Consider the following 19,002-nt stretch of genomic DNA (forward strand, 5'->3'; position numbering starts at 1 on the left):
GCTGCAGATAGGGACGCTAACCTGAAAATCAAATCAAATAAAATCTGGAGCTGATTGCATACTCAAAAAAATTCCTAATACTAATAGCTGTTTTCTAATAAATACTAAAATGTCGGCAACTGGTTCTTTCGCGTAAAACTCATTGTCTTGAATATATAAATAAAGCAGCTATTTCCTAATGAAAAATCAGAGCTCTTAAGCTGATTTCAAATTTTAAATATCTACTAGAAAACATGTCATACGTCGAACACGTGTTTTCTAGTAGATATTTAAAGATTTGTATGAGTCTTCTTAATTTGGATTTTTTTAAATTGGCCTGTGGTTTTGTTTTGTTAAGAGGTCTTACCACTGCGAAATTAAAATACCACTAATTTTACAGTAATTATCTGATACCTTCAGATAGATAAAACATAATCAAAATGTGGAACAAGATCGCCCTAGGCAATATTATTTTGCATGAGGTACACTTATCACGAGTCCCCTAGTAGCTTTCCGTTTGCAGCCATTTAGAAACGCGAAAATAAATGCCAATTTTCTAAATGATTGGAAATCGAAAGCAGATAAGTGAGTCATGGTATCGGTATCTTATGTAAAACAATATTGTCTAGGGCGATCTTGTTCCACATTTCGATTATCTTTTATCTATTTGAAGGTATCACATAATTACTGTAAAATTAGCGGTATTTTAATTTCGCCGTGATGGGGCCCCTTAAATTCCCAATATTCTCAAATACATAATACTATCCACATATTGACTTGAGATCAGGGCAGCCTAGCCGCGGCAGAGGAAAGCAGCAGAGCATGTGGAGAGAGAGAGAGAGAGAGAGAGAGAGAGGAAGAGGCCTGAGTCCATTGACTGTGTGTTTCAATCAGAACGTTTGAGAAACCATTGTCTCGCCTGTACTTCGCTGATTATATTGAAGAAGACTTTGATTCATTGTTCACAGTTTCCTGCCTGTACCGCGCCATACCTTGGCTGCCTTGTTCTCTGGTAAATATGTGACTAGCCTAAATGTGTGTTACATAATCTATTCTCTTAATCTTACATATTATTTCTCTAAATCTGATTTTTTTTCTTTGCAGAAGACAAGTGCTTCCTAGTGTTGATGTTAGTAAGCCTTTAGAAGAAAGAAAACCAGCTACGACTGAAAAACCCAAAGATCGTAAAAGGTAATAAATAAATAAATAAATAAGAGCCAGGTCCAGAAAGTAAGGTTACAACGGCTAGTATTCATTCAAAAATGTGTATTTGACAAAATGTTTACTGCAATCTGTTTAGTAATACGTGAAGGTATCAATAGTTCGTGCAATCACCTGAAAGAAATCTACTCTGCAGAACTCTGATACCATGATGTTAATAGTGCTTTTCTACGTAATCACCGTGCCTAGCGACTTTTTTTTTTTCAGCGGTTCGTCACTTTCTGTAAGCCCGTTTATTAAAAGTCTTTGGATTTGGATTTGAAAGCACAGTTCATCCTCAGAAATGACGTCATCCCTATTGTCAAAATGGCGTCCTCTAAGTAGACGCTTCATCCCTGAGAAGAGAAAGAAGTAATTTGGTGTTAGGTGCGCTCAGTATGGGGATGGGGCAATATTTCATATCCAAATCCCACTGCCTTCATCATGGATGCATGGGCGGAATGAACTGGTGCATTGTCTGCCAACAGCAGCATCCCTTTTGTGACCAATCCATGACGTTTCTTCTTCAGTCAGGAGATGGGAATAATAGATACTAGTAATACTTTGCCCCTGAGGTAGATAGTCTGTCATGGTGATCCTTTCACAGTCCTGAAACACATAAAGCATCACTTTGGCGACAGACTTCTGTACTCGTGCCTTTTTAGGTACGAGGAGGAGAGGTGTTTCAATTATTTGTTAATTTCCTTTGTTTCTGGGTCATAAACCAAACTTTCATCCATTGTCACTAGTTTGCCGAAAAAAGTCCTTTTCATCCAGTTCACAGCGATGCAATATTTCTCTTGAGGCCAAGAATGTTACAAAATAGAGGATCTGCCCATACAACAAAATCGTGAAGCCATACGTCACAGCTTCGCCACACCTACTCTGCCCACTCCGCGCCACTAAGATCATTATGTTTCGAGACAACAATCATGGCGAAAACGAGAGTAGCCAATCAGACGTGCCGGCTCGGACGATGCTGGGTTGTTTTTGGCTTCATTGACTTCATATGATGAAGACACGTATGAGCAGATCCTCTACTTTATAACATCCTTGCTTGAGGCATCCTCTCAATTTCTCTTCTGGAAAGATGTGAACAATCGTGGCAATTACCGTGCTGATACTTTCTGAAGATGCAGCTGGTTGTGAATATTTCAGGCAGACCCATAAGCTATACCTATCGCACACATTTCATTTTCAATATTTATTTTCCTGTCTTTCATAATAATCTTCTCAACTTTCTTCGTCAAGGCGGCTTCATCAGTGAAAGGTTGCCTTCCAGATCTAGAGACGTCCACGGTGGTCATACGTCCAGTTTGGAATTGCCCTTTCCACTTGGATATCATCTTATAGAATGGGTGGGCTTTGATTTCCAGAAACTTCTTTCATCTCTTCATGGATCTGCTTTGCTAATTTCCCTGAAGATGGAGGCACTTAATGACACTCCGTGCCTCAAGCTTATCAATAATGCATCTTTATTGATTTACCTACAAAAGGTAGAAAGAAAGAGTTGTTCTAACGAGTCCAGAATTTGCATAGCTAACATCCTAGGACCTAATTATAAAATGCATGTTATATATATATATATATATATATATATATATATATATATATATATATATATATACTATAAAAGTACCAATTATAAAATGCATGTCTATTGGGGTGCCACCTTCAGGTGATTGCACGAACTTTTTGATACCTTCACGTACAGTATTTTTATTTATTTATTTATTTATTTAAGCGTAGCTAATTCCTCCTATCAAAACACTTATTATAGTCAGGGCACTAGCTTCTGTATCTCACAGTCATAGAATTCTAGCGCCTACTGGTGAAACCATACTTGAACTTTGTTCTTGATCTTTTCATCGTCGTGGAACTGTTATTCAGCAAGATATTTCTTCAGGTGAAGTAATAAGTGGAAATGACTAGACGCAAGGTTCGGGTTGTGTGGCGGATAGTTGAAATCTCCTCATTTGATTTTTTTTTTTTCAGAAGCGTTTTGGTCACATTTTGCTATGTGAGTTCGAGTATTATCACGCAGCAGACAAATACCACTTATTATAATGTTTCTATTAAAGGAAACAAGTATTTTGTGAATATGCGCTTACCGCATTAATGCAGAGAACTTATCGCGAAGCATTTTTTACACTTGATGGCATTCTGAAACTTTGCAGTCTTTCTAAACACGTGTTACTCACACTATACTCCACGTAGCAATGAGGAACAGCCACGAGAGGGAAGCGGAAGACTGACACTGAAAGCCAATGTAGCCAGCTTATGCACAAAAATATTACTTTCAAGGATTGTAACCTTACTTTACGAATAGGCTTCTTAATAATAATAATAATAATAATAATAATAATAATAATAATAATAATAATAATAATAATAATAATAATAATAATAATAATAATAATAATAATAAACATACTTTATAATCACCTTATATTGGTCAATGAAATATGATTATTCGCTTTTCTTTCAAAAGCACTTCACTTCCCATTCTTCATATTGATGTATAAATCAAATCTAGCAGCTGAATGTTTAGTACTCGGGTGGAAACAGCTTGACATCGAATGTGAACGTAGCCCTTTCTCTAAATAAAATTTGTTATATTCTTCAATGCAGCAGGATTATGTAGGCCTAATATACTATACATTATATTAGGTAATTACTTTCAGAAGTTCAGGTAAAATTTTAAACGATTAGAGGCAAATTAACAAATTAATTGAAAAGCTTTCGAACTTCTAAAATAACAACAACCTTATCGATCATATATAGTTTTCATTTTGGAGAATAACTTTTCGTTAAACTTGCTTTGCTGGGATCAGCTAAAAGAATACAAATTCTAATTGAAAATTTATAAAATAAATAAATAAAATTAAAATTAATGAAAGAACTTTAAAAAATATAAAAGAATTTAAAAATTAAATATAAGACGAAGAAAGAATAATTCTAAATAATAGGACAATGGACGACCACACAGCCTATCCGATCGTCCAATCTCACCTTACGATCAATTATCTCACCTTCTGGGTGTTCATTACATTCATGTTCAAATGTTAAAATCATCTCGACTCAAGTGTTTTTATTTTCAAAAATTCATTCCTAAATATCCCAGAACTGTAATTTCCATCTATGAAAAGCATCAAAAGAGCAAAATGTTTTGTGGCATAAAATGATATTAGAAGTATGGGTATTAAAAAGTTAAATGTTGATATTAATTTATAAATATTCACAAAGTCACGTATTTTTCAGACGAGAAGATGTGACGTCATCAACGGCATCTTTGAGTACCAGCACCGTCAGGTCGCCACGTGAACGGTACGTATATTATACTAAGTGTAATCGATAAAGCCCCTGATATTCTCTAAACTTAAAAAAAATCTAAAATCTCCTTTAAAAGTTAAAATAATATCTGCATTCTTTGTCTACAAGTCTCAGCAATTGATATTAGCAATATATCTTACTCATCTAAGAAATTCCTAATATTCTCTATCTTTACATTCTAGGAACTAGATATGTCTGGCTACTTGTACTGGCAGTTGTCTGACTGAGTTGTTATTGAGCTGATTTAGCTGTTACAGTATTAAAACGTGTATCGTGCTGATACTGAATTCAGGTTTAGAGATCTGATTAGGGCCAACATCGGTTAGCCAGTATTTATGTGGACATGTCCACATTTGGAGAGTAAAAGTTTTTGTCCTCATACATTTTCCGAAATTTCTTGATTTGTCAGCATTTTCTTGCTAAAGTGCAGTGCCAATTCAGTAGCAGACATTTCAGATATAAAGATATGTTTGGCTATTTATAGTCAAAGAAACAATCATATCTACTGAAAGATATAAATAGGTAAAGCCAACATGACGGCTTGTTTAATTATTTTTCATACATTCGAATATATTCTTCATAATTTCTTAAAAGTGATGTTAAAAATAAAATGTAAAACTTATCATTCTTGTGTTGGAAGTTATTGATTATATAGAGTTGAGTCAAATGGAAGTGTGAACGCACTTTGGTATTTCAGAATATGGTAATGCTACGCAAGGGCGCCGATCCTGGGGGGCCTGGGCCCCGTTATTGTGTTTAAGAATATACAATATTTGGCATAATTTGAATGCAATTTGTCTTAAAATTCTCATATATATACCTTCTGCATCTGAATGCTCCCCCCCCCCGCCCAAATTTACAGAGAAATCGTCGCCCTTGGTGCTACGTCTGGTCATATTCCTTTCTACGTTTGCTTTAGCTTGAAAACTTTAAATTTTGACATCGTCTAATATTTGTCTCAATTCCTCTAATGGCGTTATATATGGTGAACCTGAAAGATGTGCACAAACACCGGGAGATGATTCGAGATATCAAAATCAGTTAAAATGTCCTCTTGCATGTTGTCGAATTCCGCGTCGTGCACGCTGTGCACATCTTTCCATTCCGTTCCAATTGTCAGAATTCGAGTTTCGATTCCAAGTTGGCACCCCTTTCACTTTTACACGACGCGGAATTCGACAATATGCAAGATGACCTTTTGTCCTTTTTTTTAAAAAAAATGTCACGAATCACCTCTCGGAGTTTGTGCACATCTTACAGGTTCACCCTGTATATTCTTCTAATTGTAAAAAGATAAAATAAATTGTATGTTGTATGTAATAAAAAATGAAACTCAAGAAATAGAAAGACAGGAAGAAAAACATATATCTTATAGTCTCAAGACCAATTATTTTTAACTGGGTGCTCCATGACGTCACAGCTTTTTGCTCGGTTTCTCAGTAATTCCTCGAACAGAGAAGGAGAAGGCAGCAGAACTAGTATTGATGCTAAAACAGTGGTTACAGATTAAACAAGACATAGCCAATGGTTTTGCGCATGTACTATTCGTGTATTCATGATTAATCGAACACTGCCAACCATGTTTTGTTCCTTTCATCTGCTTCGTTCCCTTTCCCTTTTTTGCTCAATCTGTTCTCTTTCTCCAGTTTCTGATTGGAAAATCTAGCTCCTACATCCGTCAAACTTTCGGGGGTAGGAAATGATTGCTTTTTAGAAATTCAAGTAAACATCAAAGTAGTAGAGAGAGGATTAGTGCCAAGGGGCAGTTGAGTCGGCCCTAAATAAGATCGTAGAGTGTGTAAGTGTGAACAGGGGGTGGGCCAATCACAGAGAACTTACTGGCGTTGAGAGCCGTATGAGACAGTGTATAATATTTTCATAACAATCGAATGACCATATTTAATGAACTCATTCATCGTGCACTAACATCACATTAACACAGAAACTGTTATAACGTTAACCAAAATATTTATTTACTAAAGAAAAGCAGAAAAAAATATTTATCATTCTGTTGGAAAATTTGATTATTCATATTCTGAAGTAGTCTTTCAATGTTCCGTGGTACAGTCCGCAGCAAAAAAAAAAAAAAAACCTGCAACATGAGCATGTAAGTTTATTGTGAAACGACGAAGTCTTTTGTTCCAAAATAAGTGTGCAGGGGAGGACGCCGAGGTTTCCTCTGATGTGATTCGTGCCACTTAGACGTTATGCTGATTCACTGCCCTGCTAGGCGTAGTTTCATAATAAATTTACATGCTCATGTTGCAGGTTTTTTTGCTGCGTACTGTACACTGGATGTTCCAACCCAGATGATATTTTCCAAGGTGGACATCACTTATTCAGGAAATATTGTCAATTTGGTTTAAGATTATGTAAGAAGTATATTTTTAATAAGGGACCAGGTGGGTCAGATGAAAGGCTTCAGTGGGCTGGGACTGGCCCGGGGGGGTCGGATGTTGCATATGCGTGCCATAGAGGAGTTGAGACCCTAAAAAGAAAGAAAGAAAAACAGTCATTTCCCACTGGTCAATGTATGGCATGGGGGCATGCTTTTACAACCTCAGGAAATTAGAGAGAAACACAATGAGGAATGGAGGGGAGGAGATGACATAGTAGAGCAAATATTGCCAGTACACGCCTATTCATGATCCGCCAAAAACCATCGAGTACGTTACCGATATTCTTGTTTATCTGACACCACTGTCTTTTATCGAAGACAGGTTACCTCCCAGCCTCTTCCTCTCTTACTGAGAAGGTGAGCAACAAACTATGACGTAATCCAGAGCATTTAGTTGGAAATGACTGCTATAGGGTAATAATTTATTTTTTTAAAAAAAAAGTACAATTGATTATGTATGACAGAAGCATCAGTACTGGAATTTCGATTATGAATACAGAAAGAAGTATCTATGATATTTTCTTATCGTATTAGTAACACATGCCATCTTGACCAGGAGCAGGATAGAATAGGCTTTCATCTAATCTGAACAAGCTGACGTTAGACTTTTTAAAATAAGAAACCCTGAACTAATTCATGTTGATCACGTAAATGATAGATTTTTAAAATTATAAGATTTATAGAATGATTTTCAGAACTTATTTTCATAAAATTATGTATTGGATATCCTCTCCCTCCCTCTTTTTCTGTTATATAAATGTGTAAAGCATTCATGAGTAATATAGGTATTTTCTTTTCAGACGGGAAGATGTAACGCCATCAACAGCATCTCTGAGTATCAGCAGCACCCAGTCGCTACGTGAACGGTACGTATATTTGTAGTTACTATATCCAGGGATGTGCACACACAACGTCATTATGCAAGGAGTGTCACTGAAGTTTTTTGAATAAAGGAAACGAAAAAATGAGATGTAAACAAAGTAACAACTTGTACAATTTAAACTTGAGCAATAGTCTTATGATGAATGTACCCTGACTGCAGATGGAAGGGGAGTTATTGAGGATTAGAACCATTTAAAAATATTTAAGTGTCGATCTTGCTTGTAGAGGTCTGACAAGAGAATTAGAAGAAATGTGCCCTAGACATTGGGAGCGGGAGACTGGCCCTAAAATATTTGTCACCCCGTGCAATAGCATTATTTGTTCTCCATTGGAGTTTTCATCGTAGAGCGTAAATACATTTTAGAAATTTCTAGTTTCGAAAAAACTACACATTCTGTTTGCAGCTATTACAGGCAGTATTCAAATAGATTGGACATGTTAGTAAATTTAGCTAAAATTATTCTGAAGTAAAACAAATAAGAAACATTTATTTTTATTTCATATATTTCAGTTCTGTATACTTTATGTCGTTTTTTGCCCCTCCTTCTCATGAAAAAACTTGCAGCCCATTGCAAATGCACGTAGAGCACACCATGCTAGGAAGATGAGCACCCCTCTTATATCTAACAATGGTAGAGCAGTCTAAGTGGGATGCACATTTTCGGGATGTTAATTGGCATATGTAAGGAACTATTAGTATGATGAACCCATAATTACTATTTTTTCTATATCTCTAATTCATAGTTTCCTTCGTAGTATTGAGACGATAAATTCTTGGTGACGTTAAGCGAAAAAACTATGGGTTGTAATAAGTCAATCCATTCTCCTAAATCTTTGTCACATAAAGCTGATTTCAATCGTTGTTCTATGTTTCTAATACTAATTTCACAAACACCATTACTGTAATGCCCATGTACATTTACAAAACGCATGTTAGCACCAATCATAGCACATAATTCTTTAAATAGTCCACTAGTGAAAGCACTGCCTTTGTCTAAGACAATTTCATAGAAAATTCCAAACTTTAAAATTACTTTGTGATAAAGAAATGAAGCCAAAGTACTTGCTGTAACTTCAGGAAGGGAATCTGCAATTATGTATCTAGTACAACTGTCTACTACAACTATCATATATTTGTGATTTAACATATTATTGGGGGAATAATTCCCAGCTACATCTATGTGGATGCGATAGAAGGGGGGAACGGAGGGATAAGTAAGCAATGTACCATACGGAGAATCAATTTTCGATTTCGATATTTGACATATCGTACATTCTTTACATTTCTGATATATATATTTCTTCATGTTGGGAAAATACACTGTTTTTACTAACATATCATAGGTTTTAGAATAACCAGAATGAGATGATCCCAATGCAGACGTATGACAAGCATTAAAAACTTTATAACGCAAAGAAGTGGGAACTGCAACTAAAAATTTTATACATTGAGAAGTTTTTTGTTTTCTATACAAAATTCCATCTTTAATAGTAAAATATAATGCTTGGCGTTCTATTTTAGAATTTCTTTTTTCTTTCTGTTCCAACCAAGAAAAAATATCTTTAAAAAACGGATCTTTACGCTGTTCTGTTGCCAGATTTGACTCATTTAAAATTGAAAATGAATTTGTGGTCTGAGTAAACAAAATTTTCGGATCTTCTTGATTCTTTTTCTCGTCTTCCAAATCTCTAGGGGGGTTAGAAAAACGTGAAATGGCGTCTGCCTCTACGTTACTGGAGCCACTGATATGTGAAATAGTGAAATTATACGATTCGATTTCACTCAACCATCTAGAAATTTTACTTACATTCTTTGTTTGCTTCAAATAAATTAAACTATGACAATCTGTCTTCAAATAAAAATGACGTCCCAAAAGAAAATACCTAAATGAACGTAATGAGTACAATAATGCTAATAATTCAAGCTGATATGGGTGTAATTTTCTCTCGCTAGGAGACGTTGCACGACTACAATAACTAATGGGAACTAGATTTGTGTCGTCAGGTGAATTTTGAGGTTGTTTGATTAGTCCAGAAAGAGCGAGTTTGCTAGCATCAAAGTAGAGATACAGAGGATAATCAGGCTTGTATCTCATGAGACAAGGTGCTGAAATGATGGCTAGTTTGATATTATTGAATGCTGTCTCCTGTGCGTCCTTCCAACGAAAAGGAGCGTCTTTTTTCAACAAGGAAAGTAACGCTTCTGCTAATTGACTGAAATTAGGTAAATACGAACGAACAAAAGAAGCCAATCCTAAAAAACTTTTGACCTGTTTCTTTGTTTTGGGACGTTGATAGTTGGAGATTGAATTAATTATTCGTTTCGAAATAGACAAACCATCTTTACTAACAGTATGACCTAAAACATCTAATGAAAAATATCCCAATTTTGTTTTTTCTGGGGAAAGCTTTAAACCAATTTCTTTTATTCTTTGAAGCAACATACGAGTTAACTGCAGAATTTCATCAAAACTATCACTAGACCAAAAATAATCGTCAACATAAGCAAATATTTTATCTTGTGGAAGACCTTCTAAGGTGAGTTTCACTAATCTGTTCATACCACTAGTAGATGTCTTTACACCCTGAGGCAAAAAATTAAAATGGTATGATCCCACGCCCGGAATCGAAAAAGCTGTAATAGGTTTAGATTCTTCAGTGAGGGGAATATTAAAGAAAGCTCCAAAAACGTCACTAGAACATAGATATTTGCGTCCTGCCAAATTAGTCAAAATATCCTGGATAGGAGGAACCGGAAAACTGTCAGGAACCATTTTTTTGTTCAAAAATCTCGCGTCTTGTACAAATCTATACTGTCCATTCATCTTTTTAACAAGCATTACCGGAGAGTTATACGGACTAATACTAGGTTCAATGATCTTACTTTTCAATAAAATATCTACTTGTTTTTTTATCTCATCCCGAAGATGAAATGGTATTGAAAATTGGGGTCGATTTACTGGAATATTGTCTACTAATTCAATTTTATGCTTATATTCCTTAGCACAACCATAATCAAATTCATTCCAAGAAAAACTAGAATAAAATTCTTCTACTAAATCATATAATTGCTGTTGTTGATGTGGCAACAATTCAGGGTTAACATTTACACGATATTTATCATAACCTTCAGGAAAAGATTTCGTATCTACTGCATTAACTTGATGAACCTTATTGTTAGTGCTATTTTGTTTCTTGAAGTTGGTATCATTGATAATATTTTCGGCAGAACCCAAAACAACATCTTTTTTCAAGTAAAGTTTACTTTTGGTAGGATTAATCACAGATATTACCGGATGAATTTCGTCTACAACTGATTTACGCACAAAAATTTCTGCCTGCGTATCTATTAACTCATTGGGAACTAGTAAATTGCGAGTTCCTGCAAGATCATTTACTTTTTTCAATGTAACTTGAACACTTGAATTTGGAGGCAAAACAACAGAGCGAGCCACTAAAAATTGAGGTTTATATAATTTTGCTATATGGTTAGAAATTTCATCAAAAGATACGTATGGCGGCAATTCAACTCTTGGAGGAATACCAAATTTAACAAAACTAAAAGAATTCTTATTGTGATCAACCATTGCAAGATGATTTTTCAAAAAATCTTGGCCAATTATGCTATTATATGGAAAATTATTATACACTCGAAAAGGATGCGTAAAATACTGTCCTCCTAATTTAAATTTTACTAAAGCGATTTGATCACTTCCTTGAGAATTTCCAGTGATACCACGAATAAAAGTCGTTCCTTTGAGTATTTTATGCTTATTGCTTAAACTATTACCAGAAATTAAGCTAACAGTGCTGCCTGAATCCAATAGAAATAAATGCGGCTTATTATCAATATATGCTTTAACATGAGGCAAATCAGCTTCATATTGAATAGGAACATAATATCGCTTACTGTTTCTAACATTATTACACATATTATTGTCTACTTTATTGCTATTATTCGATTTAACATTCTCATTTACATTGCCTGCATTGACGGAAACAAGAGGCAACGAGTGAGCAAAGGATGGAGAGGATTCATGAATGGGATTTCTTCGCTCCAAACGCGAATGCTCATAAGATTGTATACACACAGATTTTCCTTTGTGTGCGTGAGAAACTTTTGCGAGCGCAGTTCGTTGCACAAGATCTTGTAACTGGACTTTGATACCGTCCAACTGAGCTATCAATGTATTTTTTTCTTCAGGCTGACTTACAATTTCATTTTCGTTCTGAATATTAACATCTAAAGTATTTTCTTTTTGCTGTATAGCATTCTTACTAACAGGATGTATATTGTATTCGTTTGTTATTGCCAAGGACTTCGATTGCTGACTACGCATGCTGACAAGAAAATTAACTCTTTCCTCTAGACCTAAGGACTTTGCTAACTCAATAACAGTCTTATATGATTTTCTTACAACTACAGAATAAAATGAAGGCAATAACCCATTGATTATCAAGTTAATTTGTTCGGTCACTGGCATCTTCGGATCGTACTCGAGTATTAATTTCCACTTATGAAAAATGTAATCTAAAACAGATTCAGAATCTAACTGTTCTCTATTTCTCATTTCTTGCTCTAAAACTTGCGAAACTATGTTATCTTCATAAGCCTCTATTAATTTCTTCTTAATTTGAACATACATGAGATTATCATATTCTGCGGTTGATTGTAAAGCTAGCAGATAAGCACGAGCCCCATTTTCTAAACAATACGGCAACAAATGACGTTTCTGTACATCACGTAGGTTATGAAGGACAGAAAAATCCTCAAAATGACTAAAAATGATTGAACTGACTCGTTCAATTTGCCGGAAACTTTGGGGGGTTCTACTAAACGATCTATAGCAGAAGACATAACAGTAGTATTCTCCATTATATCTATTTTCAAAATCACACTTATAATAAATATCTTACACTACTATGTATATATATCCAACACCACAAAGAAAAACAAAATATAATAACTTGGCAAAATTTTCTCTTCTCACCCACTTATTATTCGATTAAAATACAACAAAACAAAAAATTACTCTAACAGAGCAAATGAATAAAGTAGCGAGGGTGGGCGGGTGGGTTAAAAATAACTCTACTTAATTTCTGACGACAAACTACAATTACACAGTACAAATTACTCAAAATTTGGGATCTTAAAGCATCTACCGAAAATTTAGAATCTTAATTTATCGAAATTTTAGGATCGTAACAAAGGCGTAAGCCTCACAGCATCTCCATCATGTGCCGGTGCTGTGTCATCAGTTATAGCTCAGAATATGAAACAAATAAATGCAATCAAATGGGGATGGAACTGATGCACAACACGGTACTTAACTGTAAAATTGTGGTTGAATTTAAATAAAATTCAAATGTTTTTAATTTAGAAAATGACTAGTTGGGGAAAAGGGTGAGAGAAAAAGAAAGGTTGTAATTAAAGAATAGGAATGAGCACTAGCCTGAGAGATCCAACAGGGCTGGCGTCGTCGTGGTCATCTGGAATGATGAATATCTTTCTCTGGAGAAGTCTGGATTAGCCGGAGACAGTCAACATCTGGATCTTAATCCTGTTGAATTGCAAGGGGCGTCGATAATGCGTCTTTGCGATGTTGTCCTTTTACATCCTCATTCTACTACTCTGGTGACAAACTTAAAGGTGTCTGCGGCGATGAACCGTCAGAATGGTACTCTTTGTCTTGTGGAGTCGGTAGTCCTCCAATGGTGGGATCCGCTTCTCTCCGATGATCCTGCACCTCTCTTGATCGCGTGTCGAATACCCCTTGTTGTTCTGTTCTTCGTGGTTTTGATCAATTCAAGAATGATGACCTAATCGGGAAGTATCAGGCTGTGCTCGAAGGTATGCGGAAAGGAAAGAAGGAAGCTAGTCGAGTTTATTTAACAAATGTGCATTTACAACATGTGTCTGAGAATGTACACTTCTAAACAAAGTTTTCTTTCAAGTTTTCAAAAGTTCATGCTTCTTTATATCCAATACATAGTTACTTCATTTCCAATAGACAGATACTTCACACACCGATACTAATTCCCATAAATGTACATTTTGCATGATCCCTTTTACTATCTCAATCAGGTTTGATTATAAATTCGACAGAAACATCACATGGAAATATGTCACGTTATATATTAGTTAACATTAGAAGGACCAAGTTTTTTCTTATACTAGAAGGACCAAAGGGGTCATTTTGACCCCTACTAAATTTTAATAAATAAATATTAATGCAACTTGTTTAAATGAATGTTTATTGAAATGAAAGGAATTTTGGATCATATGCATAACTAAAGAAACTATTTGTCTTGAATAGAGACACACAATTTTTATTATTTCTGAAAATATAAATGCTCATTTTTTGGAATAAAAAAGCTTGGAACAACTATCTGGCTGAAATTGTAATTTTTGTACAGGAAAAATGAAACAGTCATGTTATTGAGTTTCCTACCTGAAACCAACATATATGTACCATCACGAATCCCTTATCTTTATTCAGGGCAGGTGGAACAGACAACATATTTCTTGACAACCTTCGTACAAGAGCCACAGGCAAACTTCTTGCAGCGAAAGCACATGTCTTGGGTTTTATTGCCCTTACATTTTCCTATCTGACACTTCTTTCGTTTCTTGTTTGGGATCAAACCTGGCAACTCTTCAGAATTTAGCTCGTTCCTCACCCATTCCTGTGTTGTTGCTTCGCAAAGTTTTTCCGCTAATTTGAGAATGAATGTCGAGAAATTTTCCTCCCTGCAGCACATTTGTACAAAACATAGGCATTGATGGCGGCCAAATCCAGCACATTGTAGAATAGCTGCACAGGTCATCTCCTGCTTGCTGCCTTCACAGAGTATTTTCGTGACATCAGGTCAACAATATCAACTCCGACCTTTTGTTTGTTGTAGAACAATATTTTTTCCGGCTTCTTCTTCTTCTCATCTTTCATAACACGTAATCCGAATGAAGACTGCTCAACACAAGAACATTTTTGTTTTTCTTACACTAATACGATAAGAGTGTGATGTCATCGGCCGTTTTGTGTACTTTTGTGCTATAGAGTTCATTCCTACTAGAGCGAACTGATGCTGATACTTCCCTTCTATTGCTTCGTAAAGTACGAAGCATGCTTATTTTCATATTTTGCAATTCTTTTGCAAGGTGTAACGACATAAAGAAATTATCACAGGTCACATGAAGCCCGGAGGTTTTGAAACGTTTTACAAGCTGTAAAACAACGTGTTCCGCCAGTGGAATGTTTGCTGGTCTCTGTTCATCTTTTCCTAAGTACGGAAAACTGTTCACTATATATTTATTTTTCATCTCAACTAACATCCAAAATTTCACGCCATACTTATCTGGTTTGTTACCCATAAACTGTTTTCATCGGAAATAGCTGTTCGTCGACAGTGCAAAAGACATCCGGGTTGTAACACTTTCGCGAATTTTCAATAAACCTATACCATGTTTCAGAGAACAGACAAAATTTGTCAGTTTTGCGTCTGTCATCCCTGGTGGACTTCAAGTCAAACCGTAAAAATCGCGTAATTTCCATAAACCTCTTCCTTGGCATCACGTTTCCATAGTAATTAGAGCCCCACTTCTTAGACCAGAGGCACTTTATACTTACTCCTGTCATCCCCAGTGTACCACGTATGTACAATAGTCCTAGAAAGACATCTAATTCATCAAGAGAAACCGACTAGTTTCGATCTTTTAGTACGGTACGAGCTTCTGTTTCAGTATATATATATTTTTAAATATTTCTCATCATCCCATCATCAATAATTAGTCTAAAAGCACTCACCTCAGTATCGTCTGTGTTACGCATGACATAAGGTGTAAGACCTACCCTGTAATGCACTACATTATGTTTCTTGATTCTACCACACCCTGCAGAACTGTCATCCATCACTGTCCATATTGTCTGATCAGAAGCAACTTCGTCATTGGGAATTGGGTTGGAATATCACTTCTTCTCTTGAAATATCACTAAAATCACTTTCACAATCAGAACTTGTATGTTCATTTCCTACACTGTTCTCTTCAGAAGCACTATCATCCTCAGTTTCAGATAGAGTCCACTGTTCATCTTCACCACCCCAGTACATCCCATCAGCGTTTTGCAAATCGTCCAGGACTTCGACGCCATAATATTATATTGTAACACCACTAAAAAAAATACCCACTACTCCACTACGTATAATCTAAACACAGCACAATTTTTACTTCACCGAAAAACCTCGTGCTACAAAACACCCGGTACTCAAGAAAAAAGTCATAAAATAGAGGCGAAAGAAAATATTTAAACTATTCATTCATATAAGTTTGTTTAAAACGCTAAGGGTCAAATTGACCCCTTTGGTCCTTCTAGGTAGAACTTAAAGTTTTCGGGAAAATTAAAAATAATTGCCTCTAAATACTTCAGCCATCAGATGCACTATTCTTAAAACTACAATAGTTTAAATTCCGTTAGGGGTCAAAATGACCCCTTTGGTCCTTCTAGTGTTAATCAATTCTAATACTGTTAATAATTTACGAGGTATATTCAAAAAGTATCGAACCTTATTTTTTCCCATGTAAACCAATGAAAAGCGGGAGACTTTCTTCAGTATAGACGTAGAGGCTAGACTCATGCGCAGTCATGAATCTTTTCCGCCTACAAAAAGCGTTAGTCGCTGGCAGTCGACCAATGGGTGAAGACGTGTAGTGAGCGGTCATCGGATGTATTATTATTATTATTATTATTATTATTATTATTATTATTATTATTATTATTATTATTATTATTATTATTATTATTATTATTATTTGTAAAATAATAGAAACATTGCATCAAATTTTGCCAAAAGCTTGGCGATTTCCAAGTGGAAACCATTCAATCGGATCGGTACATTCACATTTGAACGTGAATTTGGGCATAAGAAGAATGTCCGTGAAATTTGATTCAGGATCGCCAAACACAACATTCTTGTGTGTTTTCAGGCTCCCAACTCGAGCGACATGGCTCCGTGTGACTTTAGGTTATTTCCCAAGCTGGAAATGCCATTAAAAGGGATCCGATTTGAGTCAAGAGAAGACATCATGAGGAATGCGACGGCACCATTGCTCACCATTCCAAAAAAATGCGTTCCAGAAGTGTTTCCAACAACGGCGCGAATGCTGGGAGAAGTGTATTACCGAGAAGACTACCTTCAAGGGGATTAGTGTTTCGAATTTCCAAATCAATAAATTTATTTTTTCAACCAAAGGTTCAATACTTTTTGAACACACCTCGTAATTTCACAAATAATAACTCAATAAAAGCAGTTATTTAACTCCTAATGTATGTAAGTTAAATATTCTAACTTTAAGAAAAATCATATTCTAGGCGAGAGGAGCCCGCAACTTCCACACCCATCGGAGCGTTCACCAGTACTTCTAGTCCAGTTCGAGAAAGGTAAGCTACAAAAAAAATATTTATTCCTAAACATTTCATTATTTTTCATATACAATCTAATTTGAAGATGCACATGTTATATTAATCTACAACATTAAACATAAGTTGGTATAGAATTTATTGTCGTTTAAAAAAAATAATTTTCTATTAATTTTAGTTGTTTTGGTTATCTAGTATGAAAACGGTTTAAAAGTGTATCATCATGACTTTTAGATGACAATGTTCAGAATGTTATTATTATGTCTAATTGCCGAGAGAAATATTTCTTTACCACGCGCACCCATGAGGGTCCACGGGGTCATGACCGCTCGTCTTCAAAATTTCGTAAGTTGACTGACACTTCTAGACTTTCTTAACAAAACTATACCTGTTTAACAGATAAATTATTGATGTACGCTAAAGATTTGTTTTAAGCCTCATCTGTGTTCTTTGTTTTCTTATAATAATAATAATAATAATAATAATAATAATAATAATAATAATAATAATAATAATAATAATAATAATAATAATAATAATCTAGTTCTATTATTAAAAAAATAGAACTGGCAATAATTAACAAATACTTATCGTCTCTTCGGGTGCAGAAAAGGACACGTTCAATATTACATAGATTTATTGGACTTCCCCAAAATACTTTGGACTCCTCCCACCAAACATTTCTGGGTGCAAGCCTGACACACACACTTTAAAGTCTGAAATCTCAAGAATGTTTGAAATTTCTGACAATTGTGGAATAGAATTTACGTACATCTTTCTAAATGACGGGACTAAATACTTTGACTTATTATTACTTAATTGTATATAATTGAATATGAAATAAAGAAGAGGGTATATCTGTAATAAAACAAAGTCTACAAGAAGGCCAATATAATTAATTAATCCTGCCTATAATGGACATTTCCATTTAAATATCGGTATAGTCATCTGCACTCTTTAAAGTCTACAGAGCATTAATGTGGAACGTAAAAGTACAGAATTCATTTAATTTCATAGTAATTACCACATTTAGTGCTATTCTGTCGCTTAAATGGTCAAAATGGTTATTGAAGTTTTAGAGTTTTCACTTGTTCAAAATTTTGTATTTCTACAGGATGACACAACTTGCTATCGATGGATATTGGGTACCCGTTCCGGTGTAGCATTAAGGGAATCATCTTAATTTTAGCTTAGTATTTTATTTTTCAACCAACAATGGTTATGTAATATATAATTCAAAAATTGTTATTTTATAATAAAGTGTATTTGTGAAAATCGTTTTGATGGAATTTGAGAGTTTATATTTTAAAAACATACGCAAAATAATCTTATCTGATACACAATTTCTTCTGCAATTCATTGAGAATATTATTTTAGATTGCTATATTTTTATATTTGAATATTTCTGAGAAAAATAAAATAATATTATTATTAATGACTATTAGCACTTTAATTTCTATAATCCTTTTTATTTATTTTATTTAATAAGTCACATGCCACTTCCCTTTCCTTTTTTTAAATATACGTATCTATTCTCTTCTGTGACCGATCATTTCTAAAGCAAAACTATCGATTAATTATATTTTCATTATTACTTGATATACGAGAGTATCTTACATTGTTTATACTGACTACTGCCCTTACATTGTTTAACTGTTATGCTGTTGTGGTCATGCTGTGAAAGTTTGATCCTAGTTTCTGCATTTGACTTTCTTTTGTTGCAGATAGATTATGGCCGCTCCATTAGAAGTTTGCACCAAAGAGTAACAACGACCAGTGATCTAATTTTTGTGG

The 19,002-nt window shown here is 34.9% G+C and overlaps 1 protein-coding gene across 2 annotated transcripts in view; it reads left to right on the top strand.

Moving 5' to 3' along the window:
• The window catches only part of LOC145688850 (uncharacterized), a 72,058-nt gene that overhangs the window by 51,607 nt on the left and 1,449 nt on the right, over positions 1-19,002 (top strand). For both annotated transcript variants that reach the window (XM_081763018.1, XM_081763017.1), the window contains 4 exons: positions 1,084-1,170; positions 4,441-4,506; positions 7,711-7,776; positions 17,161-17,229. In XM_081763018.1, coding sequence (XP_081619144.1) covers positions 1,084-1,170; positions 4,441-4,506; positions 7,711-7,776; positions 17,161-17,229 — 288 coding nt within the window. The remainder of the gene's footprint in view (positions 1-1,083; positions 1,171-4,440; positions 4,507-7,710; positions 7,777-17,160; positions 17,230-19,002) is intronic.

Source organism: Thermobia domestica, chromosome 7, assembly GCF_964235325.1.
Source record: "Thermobia domestica chromosome 7, izTheDome1.hap1.1, whole genome shotgun sequence".
In the NCBI taxonomy this organism is placed as follows: domain Eukaryota; kingdom Metazoa; phylum Arthropoda; class Insecta; order Zygentoma; family Lepismatidae; genus Thermobia; species Thermobia domestica.